Source organism: Lissotriton helveticus, chromosome 5_1 (genome assembly GCF_964261635.1).
Source record: "Lissotriton helveticus chromosome 5_1, aLisHel1.1, whole genome shotgun sequence".
NCBI classification, from domain to species: Eukaryota; Metazoa; Chordata; class Amphibia; order Caudata; family Salamandridae; genus Lissotriton; species Lissotriton helveticus.
Window position 1 is genome coordinate 4,898,604 of NC_136065.1, and position 22,612 is coordinate 4,921,215.

Sequence of the window (22,612 nt, forward strand, 5' to 3'; positions counted from 1 at the left end):
TAACAGCGGGGTACATGGGTTTAGAGTCAGGGACACAGGAGCACCGGGGTACATGGGTTTAGAGGCAGGGACACAGGAACAGCGGGGTACATGGGTTTAGAGGCAGGGGCACAGGAACACTGAGGTACATGGGTTTAGAGGAAGGGACACAGGAACACTGGGGTACATGGGTTTAGAGGCAGGGACACAGGAACAGCGGGGTACATGGGTTTAGAGGCAGGGGCCCAGGAACACTGGGGTACATGGGTTAGAGGTGGGGACACAGGAGGACTGGGGTATATGGGTTTAGAGGCGGGGACACAGGAACACTGGGGTACATGGGTTTAGAGGCGGGGACACAGGAACAGTGGGGTACATGGGTTTAGAGGCGGGAACACAGGAACTGTGGGGTATATGGGTTTAGAGGTGGGTGACACAGGAACACTGGGGTGCATGGGCTTAGAAGAGGGGACACAGGAACATTGGGGTACATGGGTTAGAGGCGGGGACACGGGAACACTGGGGTACATGGGTTTAGAGGAAGGGTACACAGGAACACTGGGGTACATGGGTTTAGAGGAAGGGGACACAGGAACACTGGGGTACATGGGTTTAGAGGCAGGGACACAGGAACAGTGGGGTACATGGGTTTAGAGGAGGGTGACACAGGAACACTGGGGTGCATGGGCTTAGAAGAGGGGACTAAGGAACACTGGGGTACATGGGTTTAGAGGAAGGGGACACAGGAACACTGGGGTACATGGGTTTAGAGGCAGGGACACAGGAACAGTGGGGTACATGGGTTTAGAGGAGGGTGACACAGGAACACTGGGGTGCATGGGCTTAGAAGAGGGGACTCAGGAACACTGGGGTACATGGGTTTAGAGGCAGGGGCACAGGAACAGTGAGGTATATGGGTTTAGAGGCGGGGACACAGGAACAGTGGGGTACATAGGTTTAGAGTCAGGGACACAGGAGCACCGGGGTACATGGGTTTAGAGGCAGGGACACAGGAACAGCGGGGTACATGGGTTTAGAGGCAGGGGCACAGGAACACTGAGTTACATGGGTTTAGAGGAAGGGACACAGGAACAGTGGGGTACATGGGTTTAGAGGCGGGAACACAGGGACACTGGGGTACATGGGTTTAGAGGCAGGGACACAGGAACAGTGGGGTACATGGGTTTAGAGGCAGGAACACAGGAGCACTGGGGTACATGGGTTTAGAGGCAGGGACACAGGAACAGCGGGGTACATGGGTTTAGAGGCGGGGACACAGGAACACTGGGGTACATGGGTTTAGAGGCAGGGACACAGGAACAGTGGGGTACACATGTTTAGAAGAGGGGACACAGAAACAGTGGGGTACATGGGCTTAGAAGAGGGGACACAGGAACAGTGGGGTACATGGGATTAGAGGCAGGGACACAGAAACACTGGGGTACATGGGTTTAGAGGCAGGGACCCAGGAACACTGGGGTACATGGTTTTAGAGGCAGGGACACAGGAACACTGGGGTACATGGGTTTAGAGGAAGGGGACACAGGAACAGTGGGGTACATGGGTTTAGAGGCAGGGACACAGGAACAGTGGTGTACATGGGATTAGAGGAAGGGGACACAGAAACACTGGGGTACATGGGTTTAGAGGCAGGGACCCAGGAACACTGGGGTACATGGGTTTAGAGGAAGGGGACACAGAAACACTGGGGTACATGGGTTTAGAGGCAGGGACCCAGGAACACTGGGGTACATGGGTTTAGAGGCAGGGACACAGAAACCGTGGGGTACATGGGTTTAGAGGCAGGGACACAGGAACAGTGGGGTGCATGGGCTTAGAAGAGGGGACACAGGAACACTGGGGTGCATGGGCTTAGAAGAGGGGACACAGGATCACTGGGGTACATGGGTTTAGAGGCAGGGACACAGGAACAGTGGGGTACATGGGTTTAGAGGTGGGTAACACAGGAACACTGGGTGAATGGGCTTAGAAGAGGTGACACAGGAACACTGGGGTACATGGGTTTAGAGGCAGGGACACAGGAACAGTGGGGTACATGGGTTTAGAGTCAGGGACACAGGAGCACTGGGGTACATGGGTTTAGAGGCAGGGACACAGGAACAGTGGGGTACATGGGTTTAGAGGCGGGAACACAGGGACACTGGGGTACATGGGTTAGAGGCGGGGACACAGGAACACTGGGGTCCATGGGTTTAGAGGTGGGTGACACAGGAACACTGGGGTACATGGGTTTAGAGGCGGGGACACAGGAACACTCGGGGACATGGGTTTAGAGGCGGGGACACAGGAACAGTGGGGTACATGGGTTTAGAGTCAGGGACACAGGAGCACTGGGGTACATGGGTTTAGAGGCAGGGACACAGGAACAGCGGGGTACATGGGTTTAGAGGCAGGGGCACAGGAACACTGAGGTACATGGGTTTAGAGGCAGGGACACAGTAACAGCGGTGTACATGGGTTTAGAGGCAGGGACACAGGAACACTGAGGTGCATGGGTTTAGAGGCAGGGACACAGGAACAGCAGGGTACATGGGTTTAGAGGCAGGGACACAGGAACACTGGGGTACATGGGTTTAGAGGCGGGAACACAGGGACACTGGGGTACATGGGTTAGAGGCGGGGACACAGGAACACTGGGGTCCATGGGTTTAGAGGTGGGTGACACAGGAACACTGGGGTACATGGGTTTAGAGGCGGGGACACAGGAACACTCGGGGACATGGGTTTAGAGGCGGGGACACAGGAACACTGGGGTACATGAGTTTAGAGGCCGGGACACAGGAACAGTGGGGTACACAGGTTTAGAAGAGTGGACACAGAAACAGTGGGGTACATGAGCTTAGAAGAGGGGACACAGGAACAGTGGGGTACATGGGATTAGAGGCAGGGACACAGAAACACTGGGGTACATGGGTTTAGAGGCAAGGGCCTAGGAACACTGGGGTACATGGGTTTAGAGGCAGGGGACACAGGAACACTGGGGTACATGGGTTTAGAGGCGGGGACACAGGAACACTCGGGGACATGGGTTTAGAGGCGGGGACACAGGAACACTGAGATACATGGGTTTAGAGGCGGGGACACAGGAACAGTGGAGTACATGGGTTTAGAGGCAGGGACACAGGAACACTGGGGTACATGGGTTTAGAGGCGGGGACACAGGAACACTGGGGTACATGGGTTTAGAGGCAGGGACCTAGGAACACTGGGGTACATGGGTTTAGAGGCAGGGGCCTAGGAACACTGGGGTACATGGGTTTAGAGGCAGGGGACACAGGAACACTGGCGTACATGGGTTTAGAGGCAGGGACACAGGAACAGCGGGGTACATGGGTTTAGAGGCAGGGACACTGGAACACTGAGGTACATGGGTTTTGAGGCGGGCACACAGGAACACTTGGGGAAATGGGTTAAGAGGCGGGACACAGGAACACTCTGGGACATGGGTTTAGAGGCGGGGACACAGGAACACTGGGGTACATGGGTTTAGAGGCGGGGACACAGGAACAGTGGGGTACATGAGTTTAGAGGCAGGGACACAGGAACAGTGGGGTACACAGGTTTAGAAGAGTGGACACAGAAACAGTGGGGTACATGGGTTTAGAGGCGGGGACACAGAAACAGTGGGGTACATGGGTTTAGAAGAGGGGAAACAGGAACACTGAGGTACATGGGTTTAGAGGCAGGGACACAGAAACAATGGGGTACATGGGTTTAGAGGCAGGGGCCTAGGAACACTGGGGGACATGGGTTTAGAGGCGGGGACACAGGAGCACTGGGGTACATGAGTTTGGAGGCAGGGACACAGAAACAGTGGGGTACATGGGCTTAGAGGAGGGGAAACAGGAACACTGAGGTACATGGGTTTAGAGGCAGGGGCACAGAAACAATGGGGTACATGGGTTTAGAGGCAGGGGCCTAGGAACACTGGGGTACATGGGTTTAGAGGCAGGGGACACAGGAACAGTGGGGTACATGGGTTTAGAGGCGGGGACACAGGAACACTGGGGTACATGGGTTTAGAGGCAGGGGACACAGGAAGACTGAGGTACATGGGTTTAGAGGCAGTGGCACAGGAGCACTGGGGTACATGGGTTTAGAGGCAGGGGCACAGAAGCACCGGGGTACATGAGTTTAGAGGCAGGGAGCCAGGAACAGCGGGGTACATGGGTTTAGAGCCGGGGACACAGGAACACTGGGATACATGGGTTTAGAGGTGGGACACAGGAAGACTGAGGTACATGGGTTTAGAGGCGGGGACACAGGAACACTGGGCGGGCTTAGGTTCTGGATTGCTGAAGCAGGTTAGGTTGGTCTGTGTGACCTCAAACTAGTTTTTTGTGCGTTTTGTTTCTCTTTCATTGGGGGCGAGTCACCAGGTGCTACACCCTGGAGCACCGCACGGGCGGTATGCGTTCCTACAGCTGCTGTACGTAATCCCACTGATGCGCTCAGGTCCCCGCCACAGTGGGCGTGGAGGCAAAGCCAGGGATGAAAGTCAAAGGGTCCTTTTTGTGACCCTCGGACATCAGGGGCTCACCCAAGATTTTCCTGAGTTCTTACTCCGTCTATGGGCGTGGCATAGCCTGGCGCTCGTAAATGGTTTTTTTTTGCGAGCTCGAACTCGAGGTATTGGAGCGCTTTACGTGAGCACTGGTTACGTTACGCACAGACACATTGATTTTTTTTGTGGTAGGCACGGGGAGATTAAGTGATTTGCCCAGATTCACTGGATGTGGAGTCGACCCAAGATTCGAACCTTGGTTTCCCAGCTCCAAGGTCGGCAGTCTAGCCTTCAGACCACATCCTCTCCCCATTCTATGAGAGGGACAGACGTGTCCTTACCACACTCACTCACCTTGAGCACGTCCCTCCGGGTGGGGTAAGAAAACGTCACCTTGTTGAACCGAATGTGGCCCTGTAGGTTGTCGGGCTTCAGGTGACCCCCAGTGGACACCCCAGGAGTTCGGTCCATGTACTGGAACACCTTCTCCGCTGCCCCTACGGACAGGATCATCTGGCTGCACATGTGCACCATGGACTGCAGGGAGGTGAAGGAGAGAAGGTTATCCTTTCCAGATGGAAGTGAACTCACCCGGTAAACATTGTCTGACCTCCCTTAACCCCTTTGCTGCTAGGGCTTTGCCCCCCGTGTCAAGCCTTTTTTGGCTATTTGAGGTAGTTCGTGCTTAGGCCCCGGTAACTTTTTTACCAAATAAGGGGGATTCTAAAGGTACCCAGGGTTTACGGATCCCAGGGGTTGTGGTGCTGAAATCACCATCTTCCCAGCTTTATGGGACAAGCAGACTCTCGTCAGAAAAACATCTTTACACAGTTTGGGCGTTTTTCTGGGACATAGCCTATTTTTGCTACTTTTTTTGTGCTTTCAACCTCCTTCCAGTTACTGGTAGAAATGGGTATGAAAGCTATACATTTTAGAAAAGTAAACAAAATTCTGAATTCAGCAAGGGGTCATTTGTGTAGATCCTTCAAGGTTTTCTTTACAGAAACTAACAGTTAAATATAGTAAAAATTGACAATTAGTTGAAATAAACAGCCATTTGTGTCAACGTTTTCACCTGTAACTTTATCTAATTATGACAGCTGTTTGAAAGCAATATACTGTTACATCCGCTTGACCTTTCTGGTTGTGGGGATATATAAGACTTGTAGGTTCACCAAGAACCCGACGAATGCATGGAAAAATCGGTATGAAAGACACCTATGTATTTCTGAAATGGGAACAAAATATAGAGTTTAGGAACAGTAGATATTTGCACATTTCCAAAATTGGGAGTACCCATACTAGCATGAGAATTATAGGTCATTATGTGAAAATGACTTCTTTTTTACCCATTGTCTTTCATTTGGAAGGAAGAAATGCATCAAAAGTCAATAACTAATAACAGCTGCTCTACTAGTCTCTGTTACCCCAAGTCTCCCGAAAAAAATGGTGCCTCACTTAAGTGGATAGGCCTAGTACCCACGACAGAAAATGGCTCAAATCGCAATGTGGACACACCACATTTTCACAATGAAAAACGACCCTTTTTTTGCAAAGAGCATAGCTGTAGTTTTTTAACCCTAGCTCTGCCGGCACCTAGGGAAACATAGCAAACCTACACATTTTTAAAAACTAGACACCAAGGGGAATCCAAGATGGGGTAACTTGACTGGCTCGCACTAGGTTCTGTTACCCAGAATCTCTTGCAAACCTAAAGATTTGTAAAAAAAAAAAGCTAATTTTCCTCACATTTTTGTGGTGGAAAGTTCTGGAATCTGCACAGATCCACAACATTCCACCCACCCAGCGTTCCCCAAAGTCATCCGAGAAAAATGGTACCTCACTTGTGTGGGTAGGCCTTGTGCCCGCGACACTAAATGCCCTAAAACGCAACGTGGACACACCACATTTTCGCTGTAAAAAATTACCCTTTTTTTGCAAAGTACCTAGCTGTAGTTTTTTAACCCCAGCTCTGTCGGCACCTAGGGAAACCTAGCAAGCCTATACATTTTTTTAAAGTAGACACCCAGGGAAATCCAGGATGGGGTGACTTGACTGACTCTCACTATTTCTGTTACCCAGAATCCCTTGCAAACCTAAAAATGTGTCCCAAAAACCATTTTTTCCTCACATTTCTCTGGTGGAAAGTTCTGGACCCTGCATGGATCCACAAAATTCCACCCACCCTGCGTTCCCCAAAGTCTTCAGAGAAAAATGGTACCTGACTTGTGTGGGTAGGCCCAGTGCCCGTGACAGGAAACGGCCCAAAACGCAACTTTGACACATCACATTTTCACAGTGAAAAATTACCCTTTTTTTGCAAAGTACCTAGTTGCAGTATTTGAACCCTAGCTCTGCCGGCACCTAGGGAAACCCAGCAAACCTATACATTTTCCATCCAGAGGAATCCAGGATGGGGTGCCTTGACTGGCTCTCACCAAGTTCTGTTACCCAGAATCCCTTGCAAATCTAACAGTTTGTCCCAAAAAACACTTGTTCCTCATATTTCTCTGGTGGAAAGTTCTGGAATCTGTCTGGATCAACAAAATTCCACCCTCCCCACGTTCCTCAAAGTCTTCCGAGAAAAATGGTACCTCACTTGTGTGGGTAGGTTTAGTGCCCGCAACAGTGAACGGCCCATACGCATTGTGGACACTCCACATTTTCACAGTGAAAAATGACCCTTTTTTTGCAAAGTGCCTAGCTGTAGTTTTTTAACCCTAGCTCTGCCGGCACCTAAGGAAACCTAGCAAACCGATACATTTTTGAAAGCTAGACACCCAGGGGAATCCAGGATGGGGATGTCTTGACTGGCTCTCACCAGGTTCTGTTACCCAGAATCCCTTGCAAACCTAAAAATTTGTCAAAAAAACCCTCTTTCCTTACATTTCTGAGGAGGAAAGTTCTGGAATCTGCGTGGATCTACAAAATTCAACCACCCGTCGTTCCCCAATACCTTTCGAGAAAAATTGTACCTTACTTGCGTGGGTGGGTCAAGTACCTGTGACAGGCAAGGGCCCAAAACCTATTGAGGCGACATCAAAATTACCTATCGGAAACCAACCTGGTTTTGCAAGGGGGGTCCCATTTGTTTTTGGCCCGGGGCTCGGCAGCCATCAAGGGAAACCTACCAAACCCACACATTTCTGGAAACTAGACACCCGGGGGAGTCCAGTGAGGTATGGCTTGCATGGGTCCCCCAACATTCTCCTACGCAAAATCCCCTGCAAACCTCAAATTTACCTGAGAAAATAACTTTTTGGTCACATTTTTGTGGAAAATTTCTGGAATCTGCGTGGATCCACAAATTTCCTCCCACCCAGCGTTCCCCCAGGTCTCCCGATAAAAATGGTACCTCACTTGTGTGGGTAGGCATAGTGGCTGCCACAGGAAATGGCCAAAATCGTACTGTGGAAACTTCAAAAGTACCTAAAACAAAACTACCTGGTTTTGGGGGGTTTTGGCCACGGGTTCGGCGGCCATCTTGGGAAACTACTAAACTTAAACATTTCTGAAAACTAGACACCTGCGGGAGTCCAAAGAGTTATGGCTTGCATGGTTCCCCCAACGTTTTCCTACCCAGAATGCCATGCAAACTTCAAATTTAGCTGTAAAAAAACACATTTTCCACATATTTTTGTGTGGAATAACTGTGGTGGCACAAATGTCCTACCCCACAGCGTTCTCCTTAGTATCCCGAGTAAAATGATACCTCACTTGTGTAGGTGTCCAATACAGAATCGGCGAAAAACGTATTTTTAAAATAATGTAGTGCTTAGAATTCTCTGTGCTATTCCATTACTTCCTATGTTTTGGGCTCTTTCCAGTCACAGCCCCTTGCCCCACCCACACAAGTGAGGTATCATTTTACTCAGGACACATTAGCATTTGAAGCACAAATACCTACATTTAGTAGTAACGGTTCGCAAGGGTGACCCTTACCCTTATGTGATCTCCAGCCTCCATCTGAAATAGGATGAACGAGACGAGACGCCCACTGCTTATTCTACCGCTCTGGACCAGGTGCTGCCCAAAGTACAGCATCGCCACATGCACCGCGAGCACGGCCAGCTGCAAGGAGACAAAACAGTGATAAGCTCTCTCATCTTGTATCAATGCACCCCGCCACAGACATCAGAAAACACCCACCAGTGTTGATGGATCAAAGGCTTCCAGGGATACAGAGAACGGCAAATAAGCTACTTACCTGTAACACATTGTTTGGCAGCTTGGTTCAATTACATTTTTATTATCTAGGTATTTTTTGAGGGATCTCGGAGTACTTGACAAAAAGAGCAAGCTATGCTCTACCAGAATGGCCTGAGAACCGGACAGGATCAGAAAGTTTGTAAAAAGTCGACCACTGAGGACAGACAGCTGAGACATCCTGGTCCCGGTCCCTGTGGCCTTTGCCAAGGTCTAGCCGGCGTTACATCAACTCGATGAAGATACTTAGACTGGATAAGTCGCTATGCATTAGATATGGCTGTCTTTCTGGGGGCCATTAGCGCTGATATCCATTTGTCTTCATCTAGATGACCTATAGCATCCTCCCATGTCTCTCGGAGTTTCAGAGCGGTGTCTGAAGAGTTTATGATCAATGCACGGTATAGAGCAGATACTTTTCCCCTACCAGAGAGTTCAAACATGGTTAGCTTGGAGATATTGATGGAATTGTGTGTGTCGTCGACCAGATTCATCTTGCAACTCAAGCAAAGGTCTCAGGGCACCGGTGGGGGCCACATTTTCTAGTAGATAAGATTTCCAGACGATCCTCTCCTCCAAAACCCTCAAGTGCTGTGACATCTGGGAGAGTATTACCAGTCCATAGAGGGTTCTGGCCCGCCAGCCTCCATACCACCCGATTCATTTATTAGAGGTTTTCGAGACCTCAAGGGCCACCCTCGTCGCAGACGGGATTTCCGCCCGGGTGGCTTCACATGCAGGAATTATATTGGAGATTCCTCTCCCATTAACCATAGTCTCACAGGCTATGCAGGACCAGTCCTCATGCCCACCTATGCTGATAATGATTGAAAATTGTCAGACAAGCGACTTTGTAAAAGAATATATTACATGTAATAGAATATATCATAGGCCTTTACCCATCATAGATGGAGTTCTAGCATTTGGACAATGATACTTACCGGAGGTTCCCATCTCAATGAATGGACCAAAGACATGCTGCGAGCGTAGGTAAAAATCATCATGGAAGGGAAAAGGGTAGTTCTGTAGTGCATAAAGTACTTTCAGGAGAGTAATCATTTCAAAAGAGCCACTTTTCCAAGTATAGACGGGTGGTAGGGAGGCCCATAATTGCACTGCATCCTCTATGTATGTACGATGCACCCCCAGATATTTAATACTGCGTGTTGTAATCCTCAACCCTATGTGCTCTGCCCATGAATGATAGGTATCCTGATGGCCATGATGGTCTAGTCTAACTCCAGCTGGTTTGAAGACCCTAGAGTGTACCAAACTCCATCAGCACCTGCATCACTGCTTGCTCCAGGGGTTCTATTGCGATAGAAGAATAGGGGCGACAAAGAGAACCCCTATTTCACAACTCTTAAGTTTGATACTGCCTACCTGTCCATCAGATGCAGAACAAGTGTAAGCCAGGAAGGTGGTCCGAAGCCAATATAATGAAGGAGATCAAATAGACATTTCCATGATACATCTTCGAAAGCTTTATCAGAGTCGATTAACAGTACCGCTAAGAGGCTTTTAAGGGTGCCCCAAAGCCATAGCATTAGCAGCCCGCCTTCTTTTATGCCTAGTGGCCCGATGAGGGATAAAACCGCTCTGATCAGGATGTATTAAGTTAGTAATTATGCCTCCGACTCGGGTCACTCATACCTTGGCCAAGATTTTCAGTTCAGAGTTAATGAATGAGATTGGGTGGTATGATTCTCGACATTCTTTGGTCTATGTAGTTTGGGTAGATTTGAACATTTCTGAAGGAAAGGCACCCTGTGCCCTTAGCGCATCAAACCTACCAAGGAGTGACTGAGCTAGTGATGTATTGAGCCATGTATAAAATTCCATAGGGAAGCGATCCTGCCTCTGGGTCTTGCCGGAGGCCAGTTGCTGTAAGGCCTCCGTTATTCATTGGTGGTCAATAGGGTTTTTATATTGGAGTTTGTCTTTCGTTGAAACTGTGGCCATGAAATAGCGGTTCAAGTAGTATGTCAGATTTGTGTTATTTGCGATGGTGGTGTCTGATAAAGGTAATGTGATACTGGGCAAAGGTGTCTGCAGTGTCATGTGGAAAGCTCCACGGAGCATGGGTATGTGAAGATAAAGCTCAATGAGGGACATTAGCATCCATGGAGCACGGGTATGTGAAGATAACGCTCAGTGAGGGACAGTAAGATCCACCAAGAGTGAGTTTGTGAAGATAAAGCTCAGTGAGGGACATTAAGATCCACAGAGAGTGAGTTTGTGAAGATAAAGCTCAGTGAGGGACATTAAGATCCACAGAGAGTGAGTTTGTGAAGATAAAGCTCAGTGAGGGACAGTAAGATCCACCAAGAGTGAGTTTGTGAAGATAAACTCAGTGAGGGACATTAGGATCCACCAAGAGTGAGTTTGTGAAGATAAAGCTCAGTGGGGGACATTAAGATCCACAGAGTGTGAGCTTGTGATTATAAAGCTCAGTGAGGGACATTATGATCCACAGAGAGTGAGTTTGTGAAGATAAAGCTCAGTGAGGGACATTAAGATCCAGCAAGAGTGAGTTTGTGAAGATAAAGCTCAGTGAGGGACATTAGCATCCATGGAGCACGGGTATGTGAAGATAAAGCTCAATGAGGGATATTAGCATCCATGGAGCACGGGTATGTGAAGATAAAGCTCAATGAGGGACATTAACATCCATGGAGCACGGGTATGTGAAGATAAAGCTCAATGAGGGACATTAGCATTCATGGAGCATGGGTATGTGAAGATAAAGCTTAGTGAGGGACATTAAGATTCACCAAGAGTGAGTTTGTGAAGATAAAGCTCAGTGAGGGACATTAAGATCCACAGAGAGTGAGTTTGTGAAGATAAAGCTCAGTGAGGGACATTAGCATCCATGGAGCACGGGTATGTGAAGATAAAGCTCAATGAGGGACATTAGCATCCATGGAGCACGGGTATGTGAAGATAAAGCTCAATGAGGGACATTAACATCCATGGAGCACGGGTATGTGAAGATAAAGCTCAATGAGGGACATTAGCATTCATGGAGCATGGGTATGTGAAGATAAAGCTTAGTGAGGGACATTAAGATTCACCAAGAGTGAGTTTGTGAAGATAAAGCTCAGTGAGGGACATTAAGATCCAGCAAGAGTGAGTTTGTGAAGATAAAGCTCGGTGAGGGACATTAAGATCCACAGAGAGTGAGTTTGTGAAGATAAAGCTCAGTGGGGGACATTAAGATCCACCGAGAGTGAGTTTGTGAAGATAAAGCTCAGTGAGGGACATTAAGATCCACCAAGAGTGAGTTTGTGAAGATAACGCTCAGTGAGGGACATTAAGATCCACCGAGAGTGAGTTTGTGAAGATAAAGCTCAGTGAGGGACATTAAGATCCACCGAGAGTGAGTTTGTGAAGATAATGCTCAGTGAGGGACATTCAGATCCACGGAGAGTGAGTTTGTGAAGATAACGCTCAGTGAGGGACATTAAGATCCACGGAGAGTGAGTTTGTGAAGATAATGCTCAGTGAGGGACATTAAGATCTACCAAGAGTGAGTTTGTGAAGATAATGCTCAGTGAGGGACATTAAGATCCACCAAGAGTGAGTTTGTGAAGATAACGCTCAGTGAGGGACATTAAGATCCACCGAGAGTGAGTTTGTGAAGATAAAGCTCAGTGAGGGACATTAAGATCCACCGAGAGTGAGTTTGTGAAGATAATGCTCAGTGAGGGACATTAAGATCCACGGAGAGTGAGTTTGTGAAGATAACGCTCAGTGAGGGACATTAAGATCCACAGAGAGTGAGTTTGTGAAGATAACGCTCAGTGAGGGACATTAAGATCTACCAAGAGTGAGTTTGTGAAGATAACGCTCAGTGAGGGACATTAAGATCCACCAAGATTGAGTTTGTGAAGATAACGCTCAGTGAGGGACATTAAGATCCACCAAGAGTGAGTTTGTGAAGATAAAGCTCAGTGAGGGACATTCAAATCCACCAAGAGTGAGTTTGTGAAGATAACGCTCAGTGAGGGACATTAAGATCCACGGAGAGTGAGTTTGTGAAGATAACGCTCATTGAGGGACATTAAGATCCACCAAGAGTGAGTTTGTGAAGATAACGCTCAGTGAGGGACAGCAAGATCCACCAAGAGTGAGTTTGTGAAGATAAAGCTCAGTGAGGGACATTAATATCCACAGAGAGTGAGTTTGTAAAGCTAATGCTCAGTGGGGGACATTAAGATCCACGGAGCGTGAGCTTGTGACTATAAAGCTCAGTGAGGGACATTATGATCCACGGAGCGTGAGCTTGTGACTATAAAGCTCAGTGAGGGACATTATGATCCACCGAGAGTGAGTTTGTGAATATAAAGCTCACTGAGGGACATTAAGATCCACAGAGAGTGAGTTTGTGAAGATAAAGCTCAGTGAGGGACAATAAGATCCAGACAGCATGGGTATGTGAAGATAAAGCTCAGTGAGGGACATTATGATCCACCGAGAGTGAGTATGTGAAGATAAAGCTCAGTGAGGGAAATTAACATTTACAAAGCATGAGTTTGCGAATATAAAACACAGATTGAGTGAAGGTCTTCACCATCTGCCCCTCTGAGAAGAAAGTATTGTATTATCGGCTTCTAGGGGGCTCCCTTGATGTATGTGTTTATTGTGTGCTGTCTGCAATAACCTATCTGTCCCAGCTGCTTGTGCAGCGAAACCCACCCTTCATCAACCGGCAAGGAAACATCTGCTTGGCTTTGAAAGAGCGGTAATGTTTATGGGTTGCAGGAGATTCAGGTCAGCCGGTCCTTGTGTGGATTTGGTTGATCGATCTCAGGAGCCAGTCCCCGGAGCGTATTTATCGGTACAGATCGTCTTTTGCTGTGCATCGAGGGTGGTTTCTAATCTTGTGAGTCGATCGTCTTACCTTTGCTCGGTTTTCCCCATTGTGGTATCTCTCCTCTTCAAGCTGAGCATGCGGACCCATGTGCATGATGCGCGGTCTCTCCTCTATCCTTTCCAACACTGCTTGTGGAGTCTCAAAAAAGAAGGAGGGGTGTTAAAAGAAGATTCTAAGCTTAGCCGGATAAAGCAACATATACCTAATGTTAATTTCCTGAAGATTCTTTTTAGTGATTGGATAGATCAGGAAAGATGGATATGGTTGTGATTTATAGAGCAAAGATTCTTTTAGTCTAGCAGCATTGTGGATACCATCCCTGTCCAGTTAATGTAGAATTCGGGCAGTAACTGGATGAGAGCGTGTTCCCCAGTGATGGCATCCACAACAGGGCCAATGCTTACATTCGCTGACAAAATTGGGCGACAGTTATCCTCTGGGATCCACTCTTGTAACTATCTTTCTAGGAATCTAGGGAAGGCACCAGCCTTCAAGTTATCAGGGAATCCAAGAAGCCGAAGGTTATTGTGATGGAAACGGTCCTCTCGGTTGTCCACCCTCATCTACAGAGAACATAATAACTCCATAAGTCAATCCACTTTTTTTTGCATATCCCCATGAAGACCTCTACTGTGATTCTGGATCCCTCTGCTGTGATTCCCTCGAATGCTTTTCGTAGAACCTTTCCAGTTAGGCACACGTCAACCCTAATCTCACCTATTATCCTCTCCATATTCTGTTGGTATCTTTTGTGTTCTCAGGAGATTTGGAACATGAGATAAACATTCAGTTTTAACAATTCTTCCTTTATTTGGATATTAGAAAAAAATATATGTCTATATTAGTTGCAGGATGAAAACAATTATCTAATTTCTGTTTATTCTTTTGCTCGCTCCCTTTTCCTTCTATTGTAACTTTTTCTTTTTTCTACAATTATCACCATTGCCTTGAAATGTTTATAAAACTGTTTCATGTGGACTGTGTATAAGAAAGCTCGGCTTGCACTACTAACAGTGGTGCCAGTATAACATGTGCACACGTTTGCGAAGTTTACCAATTTGAAGCTACCTATAATGTTACCAGTATGCGCTCTATGATTAAATGCAAGTACTCGCTGAAGCCTGAAAGCAAAATAGAAAATTATTTAAAAATACAATGTACATAAAAAAAGCATCTAGAAGACAATAATAATAAATGCCTTGAATAAGATCAGATGTAATTAGGGGTCTAGTTATTAAGGAAAGTCAAAAAAGTGCGTCCATGTTATAGTTAAACATCGTTTACAACACGGTGTTTACACCGCAGTGCCTTTACAACGATGCCATTACAATGCAAGTCTTTACTACTACTTGCGCTGGATGGCGCTGTTGGGCAAGGAATGTTGTAATTTTATATTCCAACTCCTTCCCTACTGTTACGTGGACTGGTGTTGGAATATAAAATTATAATATTCCAAAATCTGCGCCCTCCAACGCAAGTCGTTGTAACGACTTGCGTTGTAATGCCCGCGTTGTCAAGTACCGCGATCTTTTAGATCGCGTTGTACTGACATACATCCCATGTTATATGTCCTTGAATAAATACATGTTTACAACTTTCATGAATTCACACGTATTTAAAGAAGTAGGCCTGGAAACAGTACTACTTTGAGAACTACATTTTTGTGTGAGCAAATAGGCATGTCTATGTCTGCTCGTTCGAGAATCTGCTGAACGTTTGCAAGTTGACTTTACCAACAACCCTTTTTTCCCCAGCCTGGCAAAAGATTTATTTTTGCCCTTGTCAGATGTAAATTTTTAACTTGTCCCAGTGTAGGAAGAGATTGGAAAAGAGTTGGTAAAAACCTTTAAACGTGAACGTTTGTGGGTGTGCACAAACTCAAATGGAATTACCACTTCTCGCTACTTCCTGCTCGAGTAAGTAGATTTGCGGGAAGGTGGAAAAATCAGGGAATTACTCGAATACAAACCCTGCTATAATGTGAGTCCTGGCCTCACCACTTCTGATTCAATGAGAATGTTGCCATGATGTGTCAACTCGCTGGATGCCACTAAAGGGACAAGTGGATATTTTTTACAGGAAAAGAAGATTTATGAAACATTCAATCTCATTGACAAGGATATTTTATAAAATCCCACACTCTTGAATGTATTTTAATAGATTTTTAAACTTGTCCCTAATTAAACCACCCGTTTGTGAAATGGGTTAAAATGTAATAGACATCAGGCTGCTTCACCACTGTTAGAAGGAAGTAACATTTCTCATCATTTATTTTGCTTTTAGCTTTTCCTCACTTTTGACACTTTATGGTCTTTTTTTATATACTCTGGAGTTCACAAACAGACACAAACTGACTTCAAAAGAATCAGACAATCAGCCTGGCAAAGCCACTCACGTAGATACTTCTGCTAAAAATTCACCCCCAAAAAATGCATGCACCTACATCTGCTTGTGGACTAACATTCACTTATCATAAAGAAAAACTGTAAACTTTCATAAGCCTGGTTAAGCCCTTCCAAAGGAAAACATGGACCCTTTCTTCCCTGTGACTGCACACTACCACCCACCACATGCACTCGGCCAACAGCTAGAGGAACACCCCTTCTGTAGGTCCCACTTCTACCCACCCAACATCTAGAGTGGAGAACTTGAACTTTTAACAAATGTCCTTAGTGGTGAGAGGGACGGGTGCAAAACATACCCTCCGCGCCAGAAGATACACAGTTTGCACCATTTCCTGCTTGGTCTTCAGGCGATGAGTCTCCAGCAGGGCAGCGCGGTACCTATTGAGCTCCTCGCGTTCTGCGGTGAAACTGCGCACGGTCCTGATGGAAGACACCACCTCACCCGCCAGGTCATTGGATCGAGCAATGGAGTCCTGGACCCTCTTCACCAGGTCCTATGGGCAGGAAGAGAACAAGTGTTATCGAAGACTAGCATCCACCATGTCATGTCTGTGCGCTGAGGAAACTGGGATCTAAGTGGCTATCTACGAACGTTTTGCGTAGGCGCTTGCTTGCTTACTTACCGATAGAAAGGCCCATTAGTGAAGCACAAAATTCTGCAGCACCACACAATCCTTAGTAAATGTAGACGCGGGGTGTGTGAGCTCAAGCAATCTTACTGCTGAGAGCATATCACTGGGGAGGGGGTCATGACCTGAGGGTGAGCAGGGTCACTGTGTACACCTGAGGTGGGACCCTGAAGCTGGTAAGGAGAGTCACTGAGTGCGACAAACATAACACCCTAAAACTGGTGAGGGACGACGCTGTGTGTAACACCAGTGGGGCCCTGAGGCTGGCGAGGACTCTCTGAGTGCGACACAGAGCGGGACCCACGGCTAAGGATGGGAAGTGTCGGGCACAGGTTGTGCCTAGGGCTTGCGAGGCTAGACCTCCATGTGCTACATCAGAGGGGCCCTGCAACTAATGAAAAATATTATAAATATAGAAGTGTATATATTTCGCCAAGAAAAGTCTATCAGGTACATGCATCATTGTTGCCATTTGCGATTCCTTAATTGTGAAAATTAAGGAATCGCAATTAAGGAATCGCAAACGGCAATGCATCAAAAAATAGCAATTTTTTTAGCGATTCCTTATTTTTCCTTAATTGCGATTCACAATTTGCGAATCGCAATTAAGGAATCCCTTCCCATTGATTCCTATAGGCCAAAAGGCCCATAGGAATGAATGGGAAGACAATCTTAATTTGAGATTCGCAATTAGCTAATCGCAAATTAAGATTGCAATTTCAAGGGTGCAGGGTGTCCAAAGGACACCCTGTTGCACCCCTGAAATCAATCAATGCACATATGTTGTGCACACACATGCCCTAAGGGGCATGTGTGTGCACAACATGACAGTTTGAAAAATGCACAAAATTGCATATTTCAGATTTTTCGCAAATTACCATGAGGTCCAACCTCATGGTATTTTTTTCCTCCTAATTGCGAATTCGCAATTTTTTTAGGTGTCATGCAAAATGCAATCGCATTTCTAGAAATCGCAAAAAATAGCGATTTCTTGCATTTTTGATTGATGCATCCCAAATAGCGATATAGGAATCGCAAACGGCCGAATTTTGCGACTCGCACCGTTTGCGATTCCTAAATGACTTGATGCATGTGGCTGCATATGTCCACTGCAGCTACACAACTGCTCTTGTGAAATGGCAGGAAAAAGAGGTTGGAGTATGTAGGTCATTTTACATGCCTGACTATCCAGATGTGATGAACAGCTGAAAACATCAGGTCTGTGCTCAAAGCAGACAGAAGTATAGAGGGCACACGCACACCTATCGTTGCTCTGATGGCCAGAACAGAAGTGAGTGAGATTTTAAGTCAATACAGAGCCTATATTGTAATCTAGGTTTCAGATCATTGGGCAATGGTCACCTGTTATGTTCATATTTGTAAGGGCTTCCCATCGAGGTTTAATTTTTGTGAATTCAGCATCAACGCCAGAATGGAAACCTACATAGATGTTTTCAACAAGGCCAAAAGTTTGCATTATATGTCCATGATTAATAAATGCTTCCTCCTTGCGGGGACATCTAGTGATAAACGCCACTACAGCTTTGTGAAAGACCACAGTGATGGACTGTCTGCATTTTGAGCGACTTGTTGCTTTATAGAACGTTTGGTGATAGAAGTTCATTACTCAATACTGAACTTCATATAATGATGACAACATGCCTAAAAAAGTACTATTATAGCCACAATTGTGAATACATCTGTATGAGCCATCTGAGAACTGGCTATAAAATATTACAAATGTATTCATTCAATAATGGCTGCCTTGGATATGCACGCATTCATAGTGCCCATTTTTTAATGTTTGTCTTATTTTAACAAACCCATTCAAAGATGGCCGCCGCGGAAGCACATGCATCTGCAGCAGGTATCCTTCACTGGGTTTGTTAAAATAAAACAGGCCCATTCTTTTGTAGAAGACATGCTTGCTAATGCACAATTGCTGGTTCCCATCCTAATTGGGTAAACACATTTTTAAGATGGGTGCCAAAAACTTTAAATAAATAAGGAAGGTGCCCCAAGAAGGCAGGGGTGGGGGAGCAACAGATGAGGTGGGAGAGGAAAGAATGTGAGGAACCAAGGTGGAGATCAAGAGGGGGCAGGGCAAAGTGAGGAGGAAGCTGCCCACACGGGAGAGAGCAAGAAAAACACAGGCACTTCCACAGGGTGTGTACATGAAAAGAAAAAAAACAAGTAGTTCTCTGAATGTAAGCACGTCGGCTGTGGAAGACTTTAAGTCAACTAGTTTGAAAACTGTGAGACTGAAATGCTCCTGGGCGAGACAAATGAATCAAACAGGAGGAAAGCCCATGAATTATGAGCAGGGAGGTGAGAGAGACAACAAAGCCATCCAATCAAGAGCAAGGGGTGGACCTAAGACCAGTCTATATGTATCGGAAACAATAGGTGTGGTCAACAGAAGGCTGAAGATGTCTGCAGCGGAGACTTTAACCCCTTCTCTGTGGGGCACATTTCCCTGCGGTGTGATAGGGGGCAGGGCTGGGCGAGGCGCTGCCATGCTGAGGACGGCTCCTGGCCGTCATGAGTCACAGTAGGCGTGTGCTAATGACGTTCGGGAGCACTCCGAACCCCGCCCACTGATTAATTGGGCGGAGCGGCAATGTTCGGACGGTTCCCGGCCTTCATGTGCACTCAACGTGTTAAAAACTGGCCATACCTGTATAAGCCTTTCTCATTTCTCAAGAATGAGTGGGCGTGACATGCCGGTTGTGAAATATCGAATGGTCAGAAGTCATTTTGTGCACTGTTCCAGGACACTAGGGTGCATGGGAGCTCAGCCAAACTCTGCTGACCCTGGAGAGGCAGCTGTTCTGCCCTGGGCATCTGCTACTGCAGGGAGGCTGGCACAGGAGGTCTCTCTGTGAAGGGTTCATGTCATAAGCACAGACTGCCACTAGCCAGAGCTCACATGATCTCACTCACTGCCACAGTCATGGAATGACGCACTAGAAAAGATAAAGCCTCTCTCACGAACAGACTAAACATGCTCTTACCTGCTGGAACAAGCAGGCTGTTAGTGGTACAGACAGTCTTTCACTCACTGAAAGAGACGCTCACTGTCACAGAGAGGTTCTCACTCGTAAGATGAACAGCTCCTGGTGGTCACTCTCTTCGCAGCCTATACTGGAAGATATCACCCTGCGCAGGACTCACACAAACATGGCGGAAGACTGAAGTTTGCATTGGAGCTCACATGAGCACACAGGTACCTCATAGTAGCGGTTGTAGACGGTCTGCAATCCCGCTATGACCAGTGTGTCCACGAATGTAAGAAGAGTCAGCTGCAAGGAGATGTTGAGCATGAAGACGTATGTGGCCGCCACCTTCACCAGGCTTCGCAGGAAGATGTTGACGTTGGCAGCAATGGAGCGGCTCATGCGGGCGGTGTCGGCAGAGAGGCGCGAGGTGATCTCACCTGCACAGGACCAAAAAAACAGAAAGAGCACATGCTAGCACTTGGACAACCCTCAATCAGTGAACTTCCCTCCACGTCTGCGACATCTGGAGACTTCAATGTTTTAAGAAAAATCCATGCACTCAAGAACTCCCCTAAACCTCAAAAAGCCCACTTCTGACACAAGTTGTGCAGGAACGTAAGCCCAGTTTCCACGGTGGTTGGCATGGAGGATGCTGGAAAGCAGATTATTTGAGTCCAGAGGAGATGTTCATGAGATAGTGGAGGGCCTTCTGGGGGATATACAATCAAAATATCGAGTAAAAAATATAGAATGGGCAAAATATCGAGTTAAAAATATAGAATGGACAAAATATCGAATGGACAGAATATAGACCACAAAAATATCGAATTGAATAGCAGTAATATCAAATTCAAAATATAGAATGGACAAAATATCGAATGGACAGAATATAGACAACAAAAATATCGAATTTTAGGTAAGTAAGTTAATATCAATTTTTTTATAATATCACATTTTTTAAAGTGTTTTTTATGTTAGTATATGTGTGAAAAGTGTATATTTATTTTATAATTTATTTTAAGTAATGAATTTTATGGTATTTAATTTGTGCATAATATAATTCTGTAGAAGGTTGTGGGTTTATAGGGGAATAGGGTGGGAAGTAATTAAATGATAATTAATTAAATATTTAATTTATTTATTGGTATTTATTTTGAATTAATTGTTAATTAATTTTTAATTGATAATTAATTAAAATATAATTGGTAATAATTTTTTATTAATTGATAATTATGTTCATTTTATTAATTTATTTTCTGTAGCGGGTTGTGGGTTTATAGGGGAATTGGGTGGGAAGTAATTTAATTGTAATTAATTACATTTTAAAAATGTTTTACTGGTATTTATTTTCAATTAATTGTTAATTATTTTTCAATTGTTAATTGGTAATTAATTTGTATTAATAGGTAATTATTTTTTTGTAATTTTTATTTTTTATTTTTTATTGATTAATTATTATTTTATATTAAATTGGTAATTACTTTTGATTCATTTGAAATTGGTATTAATATTTAATTTATTTGTATTCATATATGAAGTATTTACTTTCCCTACTGTTGCACTCCCTGGAGTGGGAATAGTAATTTTTACCCCTACGCTATCCAACGCTTTCCCTACTGTTGCACTCACTGGAGTGGGAATAGTAATTTTTACCCCTACACTATCCAATGCTTTCCCTACTGTTGCACTCTCTGGAGTGGGAGTAGTAATTTTTAACCTCCCGCTATCCAACGCTTTCCCTACTGTTGCACTCACTGGAGTGGGAATAGTAATTTTTACCCCTACGCTATCCAACGCTTTCCCTACTGTTGCCCTCCCTGGAGTGGGAATAGTCATTTTTACCCCTTCGCTCTCCAACGCTTTCCCTACTATTGCACTCCCTGGAGTGGGAATAGTAATTTTTACCCCTACGCTATCCAACGCTTTCCCTACTGTTACACTCCCTGGAGTGGGAATAGTAATTTTTACCCCTACGCTATCCAACGCTTTCCCTGCTGTTGCACTCTCTGGAGTGGGAACAGTAATTTTTACCCCTACGCTATCCAACGCTTTCCCTACTGTTGCACTCTCTGGAGTGGGAATAGTAATTTTTACTCTCCCACTAGCCAACGCTATCCCTACTGTTGCACTCACTGGAGTGGGAATAGTAATTTTTACCCCTGCGCTATCCAACGCTTTCCCTACTGTTGCACTCCCTGGAGTGGAAATAGTAATTTTTACCCATACGCTATCCAACGCTTTTCCTACTGTTGCACTCACTGGAGTGGGAATAGTAATTTTTACCCCTATGCTATCCAACGCTTTCCCTACTGTTGCACTCTCTGGAGTGGGAATAGTAATTTTTACCCTCCAGCTATCCAACGCTTTCCCTACTGTTGCACTCACTGGAGTGGGAATAGTACTTTTTACCCCTACTCTATCCAACGTTTTCCCTACTGTTGCACTCTCTGGAGTGGGAATAGTAATTTTTACCCCTACGCTATCCAACACTTTTCCTACTGTTGCACTCTCTGGAGTGGGAATAGTAATGTTTACCCTCCCGCTATCCAACGCTTTCCCTACTGTTGCATTCACTGGAGTGGGAATAGTAATTTTTACCCTCCGGCTAGCCAACGCTTTCCCTACTGTTGCACTCACTGGAGTGGGAATAGCAATTTTTACCCCTACGCTATACAACGCTTTCCCTACTGTTGCACTCCCTGGAGTGGGAATAGTAATTTTTACCCCTACACTATCCAACGCTTTCCCTACTGTTGCACTCTCTGGAGTGGGAATAGTAATTTTTACTCTCCCGCTAGCCAACGCTTTCCCTACTGTTGCACTCGCTGGAGTAGGAATAGTCATTTTTACCCCTCGCTATCCAACGCTTTCCCTACTGTTGCACTCCCTGAAGTGGGAATAGTAATTTTTACCCATACGCTATGCAACGCTTTTCCTACTGTTGCACTCACTGGAGTGGGAATAGTAATTTTTACCCCTATGCTATCCAACGC

The 22,612-nt window shown here is 45.9% G+C and overlaps 1 protein-coding gene across 1 annotated transcript in view; it reads right to left on the minus strand.

Moving 5' to 3' along the window:
• Nucleotides 1–22,612, minus strand: part of LOC144754048 (antigen peptide transporter 2-like) — a 136,108-nt gene that overhangs the window by 53,861 nt on the left and 59,635 nt on the right. Inside the window, exons 5-8 of the mRNA XM_078641561.1 lie at nucleotides 19,851–20,056; nucleotides 16,288–16,485; nucleotides 8,447–8,575; nucleotides 4,859–5,041 (exon numbers count right to left, since the gene is read on the minus strand). Of these exons, the coding sequence (XP_078497687.1) occupies nucleotides 4,859–5,041; nucleotides 8,447–8,575; nucleotides 16,288–16,485; nucleotides 19,851–20,056 (716 nt within the window). The remainder of the gene's footprint in view (nucleotides 1–4,858; nucleotides 5,042–8,446; nucleotides 8,576–16,287; nucleotides 16,486–19,850; nucleotides 20,057–22,612) is intronic.